Source organism: Euphorbia lathyris, chromosome 7, assembly GCF_963576675.1.
Source record: "Euphorbia lathyris chromosome 7, ddEupLath1.1, whole genome shotgun sequence".
Classification (NCBI taxonomy): domain Eukaryota; kingdom Viridiplantae; phylum Streptophyta; class Magnoliopsida; order Malpighiales; family Euphorbiaceae; genus Euphorbia; species Euphorbia lathyris.
Window position 1 is genome coordinate 64,013,740 of NC_088916.1, and position 6,150 is coordinate 64,019,889.

General features: G+C 30.6%; 1 protein-coding gene across 1 annotated transcript; it reads right to left on the reverse strand.

The window, feature by feature from the left end:
• Window positions 1-956: 956 nt before the first annotated feature.
• LOC136201002 (probable BOI-related E3 ubiquitin-protein ligase 2) lies at window positions 957-2,931 on the reverse strand. The gene is made up of 2 exons (XM_065991533.1): window positions 2,420-2,931; window positions 957-1,562 (listed from the first exon to the last, which is right to left on the reverse strand). The coding sequence occupies exons 1-2, from the start codon at window positions 2,699-2,701 to the stop codon at window positions 1,080-1,082; spliced, it is 765 nt and encodes a 254-aa protein (XP_065847605.1). The 5' UTR covers window positions 2,702-2,931; the 3' UTR covers window positions 957-1,079.
• Between the last annotated feature and the right edge of the window lie 3,219 nt (window positions 2,932-6,150).

Here is a 6,150-nt window from a genome sequence, read left to right on the forward strand (position 1 = left end):
CCAAATAACCCGAAACCCGAACCTATCACCGCTACCAACTCAAGAGCAGAGGAAATCTTAGGTCGTAACATATTGTTATCAACGAAGCCAGTTTTGATCATGCCCAAGGCCACCAAGTCTTGGGGATTTAATACGTGCTTCAGATATTTCAGTATCTCCACACCAAAGTAAGATTTTGGGGAGGAGCTCTTTTTTGGAGACCCACGGTTGGGCCCAAGAGGTTGAACGGCAACAAGTGAGGCAAATGGTCATGGGACATGTTTAGTGCGCTAGGGTTTTTCAGTGGTACTCTTTCATGGGAAAGTTCTTTTTGTAGTTTTTCACAAAAAAAAAAAAAAAATCATTTCTATTTATTTGATTTTGATAAAATTATCATTCTTATTTTCATATAACATGTTTCTTTTTTAAATTATTCCGATCTTTATAATACAATTTCCGAAAATAATAAGATTTTATCCGTTCAATGAATTATTAGCTTTAATTTCTATTTACTTATTTTATTAATTTTTGTATTATTTTTTTAATTTATAAGAGTTAAACCTCGAAAGAGATTCTCTTTTAAGGAAATTATTTCCAATCTGGAAATGGTTTAAAAATAATTCTTTTCAAGTGGTTGTTTTTAACTATGTTATTAAAAACAACTTATTACAGCAAATTCATTATTGTAATCGTACAAAAGACAAAAGTAAAATACTTTTATCTATTATAATATTATAGTGGGTTCACCGCTGTATTGATATCATTAGGACGGTACGTTGTCATAATGAATTCCCGTGATTAATGAGTTTATTTTTAACTACATAGTTAAAAACAATCCCTCTAAACTCAAACCATTATCATGTTGAAATAATTCTTAAAATGTCTATTTTTTCAGTTTAATCTTTATTTATCCATTGATTTAAAAATATCAATATTAGATGCTAAAACAAACATTTCATGACAATTTTATCAAAACACTAGTTAAAATTTACCAACAGCAATAACAAAATTGAACCAAACAATCCGAAACCCGAACATATCACCGCTACCAACTTAATAGTCATTTTTGACACTTCAAAAAAATAAAAAAATAAAAGAAATTAAACCCACAAAACCTCTATGCTTCCTTCCTTAAAAGATTGACAGACAGGGCAAGAGATGAAAAAAGCTTCACAAGTTTTGCAGGAGCAGAGATGCCTACATGGTAGCAAGATAAGGCTCGAAGCCCTATAATTACACCCTTTACACACTATCTTTTTCGCCCTTTCTGCTTCTTCTTCCTCGTTTCTCTGCCAATTAGAACCAGACTCTGAATCAGGGATATTTTCAGTGCTCAACTGCTCAATCTTTTTGCTTAAATTTATAGCCATTGCTTCATTTTGTTTAGCCATTACTTGCAGACATTCAATCTCTTTTTGTGTTTTTCTTATGCAAGATTCTAGCGCCATGCTTTTGTTTCTTGCTTGTGTCAAGTCTTCTTCCTTTTGCTTCATTAAGTACATTGCTTCTGATTCCACCTTCCTCACCAGGTAACCCATGTGCTGCCTTGTTAGCTCTTGCAGACCACATTTTAGCTTCTCTGTCTGCATTTTTATAACCATAATAAAAAAAAAAAACGCCACTTTAAAGGCGCGTTTGGTAAGAAAGAAAGCGAAAATGTAAACAAATGTCTAATTTAGCCAAAAAGTATCAATTCATTAGCATGAAAGTAATATTTGCACGGAAACAGAAGTTGAAACGGACATCGGGTGATGTTATTTTTTTAAAAACTTGGCAGGGGAAGATTTGTCCCGATACACAGCTGTAGTGGGACCCCTCCCCAAACGTTTGCTGAGCTGGGACGCGTAGTGCGCTGGCACTGCCTTTTATGCAAGAAACCGAAACAAAACAGGAAAATGCTATTAAAGAAGAGTTTTCGTGCATGGTTACCAAAGATTGAACTGTGAAATAAACAAAGAATTAACGTAGTCACAAAATCAAGGCAGGAACTAACCGGGGAAACGGGGATCATCCACCCCGGACTCCGATAGAAAATAATGAAAATTAGATATATTGACGAACAAATATTAACGGGGGATACACATTGAGACATGACTCTGATACTATAAACAATAAACAACGATTTAACTTACCCCCAAAAATAGGGGTAGAATTACGGGTCATGGAGGGTCCATCGACCCCGACTTCCATATAAAACAATGAAAAATTACATTTAGCGACGGAAATATCCTTTTGTCAACATAAAACTTCCGCTTTCAAAGTATTCGTGACAAACTGGAAGATACTTAAAACTTATTAGCGACGGAATATTCCGTCGTTAATATTAATTACATAAAATGTGTTATTCGATTCTTGTTCCGCCATAGCCAAAAGTAGAATTATCTCGTACATATAAAAACAACCATATAGCTTTCTAGTTAAACAAAATATGATTAATTACCTGTGATTGAAGGAAGCAATCAAGCTCTTGATTTTGCCTCTGCATTTCAAGATGTTGAGAATCGAAAAATTGGGGAAGAAAAGAATCCAAATTGGATAAGGAGGAAGAAGAAGTAGAGGAAGAAGAAGCCTGAGTTCCTCTATTGCAATGTTCAAAAGGGGCTATTTGTTGAAGAAAATAAACATTTTGGTGGTGAGATTGTTGGAAATCGAAAGCGAAAGAATCAACGTCAAACCCTAAAGAATCTTGAAAGCCAGTGATGAACTGTGCTTGAACAGCCATATATATGACAGACAGGCAGCTTCTTCTTTGGATGAATGCGTTAGGTTTGACGATAGAGGAGAAAAGAAAAAGAGTTATATGGAAAGAAGTAATTATGGTTAATTAGTTAATAATATGAGATTTGATTAAACTAAAAATGGAAAAATATTCAGAAATGGACAGAGCTGATATGACAAAGAAAAGAGAGAAAATCAAAGGCATAAATGAATGCAGATTTTGTTATAGGAGAAATTGTCAGTTTGGTCATTGGAAAATGCTGAAGAATAGCCTTTTTTTTATGTTTTTATATTCATTTCTATTTTCCTTGTCTTTTCTTTTTATTTTATTTTAGGGTAAATTACACCCATCATGTTATGGTCACTGAACTTCGTTTCTTTCTGGTATGGCTACTGAATTTTACACTTTTTAACATCGAAAGTCACTCAACGCATCAAAACGACCATTGACGGCTAAAAATACAAAACCCATAGCGTTAATAATATTCTAAGGAACTTTAATTCTTGAAAATTTTCGTTTTGATGTCATTTAGGTGTTGTTTGGTTAGAAGAGAGTTTTAGAGAGAGAAAACTCAAAAAAAAATGTAATTTTTGAAAATAAAAAATGTGGTTTCATGGTAAATGTCGTTCTGAACAACTTTAATTCTTGAATGTTTTTATTTTGAGGTCGTTAACGGTCATTTTGTGAAGTTAGTTAAAATTAAGTGGCAACCGGTGTGAAAAAATATAAAATTTAGTGGCTATACTGGAAAGAAATGAAGTTCAGTGGCTATAATGTGAAAATAGGTAAAGTTCAGTGGTCATGGGTGTAATTTACCCTTTTATTTTATTTTAATAGGCTATACCGGTTTATAAGTGGAATAATTCAATTAGAATTGTGAGTTTCGGTTTCAATGTTCATAAATAAATACAGCTCACTTTACCATATAGTATATTTTTGGATAATATACTGCCAAATTTATTGGCTCTCAACGCTGTCTTTATTTGCTTTTAGGATAAATTACCAAATTTGATTCTAACCTTTAAAATTATAAATTCACTTTTAATTAATGTATCAGATTGCATGAATTTAATTCTAACATTTATAAATTTTTTTTTTAAACTCTAACATCATAAAATAAATAAAATCAATTATATATTTATATGAATTTGAAAAGGCAAATTGAGTTATTTACCTGTATTAATATAATTATAAATAATCAATGTATTAATATAGTTATAAATAATCAATGATAAATCAATGTATTATCATGTATTAAATTCATGATAATTATAAATAATCAATGTATTAATATAGTTATAAATATAGTTATATTTATAATATTTTAATATTGTGATCATTGAATTGTAATTTATAACGGTATGATCATTGAACTTTACACTTTTTAATACTTATGACCATTCAATTTTAACTAACTCTTCAAAATGACCGATAACGACCTCAAAATGAAAATATTCAACAACTAAAGTTGTTCATAACGACATTTATCATGAAACTACATTTTTTATTTCCCAAAATCACATTTTTTTTTTAGTTTTCTCTCTTTAAAAATCTACTATCTTTCTTCTAACCAAACAACACATAAATGACCTCAAAACGAAAATTTTTAAGAATTCAAGTTCCTTATAATATCATTAACTCTTCGATTTTTTTTATTTTGAGACTGTCAATGGTCGTTTTGAGGCGTTGAGTGGCCACCGATGTTAAAAAGTGCACAGTTCAGTGGACATACCGTTAACAATTGCAGTTCAATGACCACAATATTAAAATGGATAAAGTTCAGTGGCCATATGTGTAATTTACCCTATACAAAATTGTTTCAGTTTATCAACAAATTTATTTAGAATATCCGATGTGATAGTTAATTAACAATTAAACCAGTCTTTTTAAATTATCGATCATGAGTAGGACTAAAATTGGTCTTTTTTTATAAACATCCGAGTTATATTTGTATGGTTTTGTACGCTAGGATCAAATTTGACCATTATCTTTTTTTAATGACCATTACACTTTAAAGTTTGATATAAAAACTATTTACGTCTGTTTTTTCATGGTTTATTTTCACTGTTAACGACCATGACTCATAGCGATCTCAAAATGAAAAAAAGTTAAAAATTAAAGTTGTTTGAACCACATTTCCTACGGAACCATTGTTTTAGATTTTTCAAATCATTATTTTCAGAGTTTTTTCTTTCTAAAAAACCATTTTCTCTTTCTTAATTAAACAACATTTAAATAGCCTCAAAAAACTTCAAGAATTAAAATTACTTAATTCTTATTTCTATTAGGGATACGATGGAGGATTATCTACTATTGATTACATTGATCCATGATAAAAGCTAACAGAAAAAAAAAATTGAATAGCAAAGTTCATAAATTTTTAAGTATGGTTTTAAAATTCATCAACCATAATAAATAAAAGTAAGTACAAAGTTGAATTTATCCAATAAAATACATCCATAATAACTTTTTAACTTTGTAAATTGCCAAAGTGATGACTTTGAATTTCAAAATTGAATATCTTTTTTTTTTGGTAGAAAAGGAAAGGAAAGCAAAGCAAAACAAGCAACTACACCGAGATTAGTCTAGGAAAGCTAACCTCAATCCTATCCTCTAAAAGAAGAGGAGAAAGAGCGATATGGGGAACGGTAAGGGTAGAAACACCTAACACCCCTTTATGGCCTGCCGCCACCAAGTGATCTGCAACACGGTTCTGCTCCCGGAAAATGTGGCTGAACTCAAGGATATCAAATGAGGGGCTAAGCCTCTTAATAGCTTTAATAAGGTTGCGGCTATGAAGACCCATGGCATGACTACCCAAAATCATATTGATGGCCTCCAAGTTATCTAATTTCAAAATTGAATATAATGTTACCTAATATTTATATGTTATCTTGTTAGTAACTCCAAAATTAAAGGTTCATAAATATATTTTTAATTGATTTGTTTATGGACCAAAGTGTAGGCCTAATTCAGTGATATTTTCAAATGCATAAATTTATTTAAAAAAAATAATTAGAACATTTTTATATATTTTATACAAATAAATTAGTAATTTTATTTTAAACCATAAATGAGTAAATTATATAAAGGACATGATGACAAATTGAGATTTGATGGGCTTCTGTTGAGATTCAGCAAGAGCGTGTTAAGCAATTCAGGAATATTAGTTAGAAAGTAGAAATCCCCTATTTTTCATTTGTTCCAAATGGATTTTATCTAATGGTGCAGATTTTGTTTTTTTGATTATTCTAAGGTAAAGTTTTTATGTTTTTTTAAAAAGAGAATTAGAATAATGAGCCTTTGAAAGGCAGCCGGTTAACGTATCAGTTAAAATAAAACTTGGAATTACATCAAAAAAAAAAAAAAAAAAAAAAGAAAGGAAGAAATGGGACAAGTAATAATAGAACGGGAATACTGAGCAAAAGCGTGAGCCAACTCATTAACTTATC

What these genes read in the sequence shown, in the direction of transcription:
- LOC136201002 (XM_065991533.1), bottom strand. Translation starts at nt 2,701, where the DNA reads ATGGCTGTTCAAGCACAGTTCATCACTGGCTTTCAAGATTCTTTAGGG. An exon ending in ATTGCTTCCTTCAATCACAG is followed by an intron (nt 1,563 to 2,419) that starts GTAATTAATCAT and finishes ATAAAAATGCAG; the next exon opens with ACAGAGAAGCTAAAATGTGG.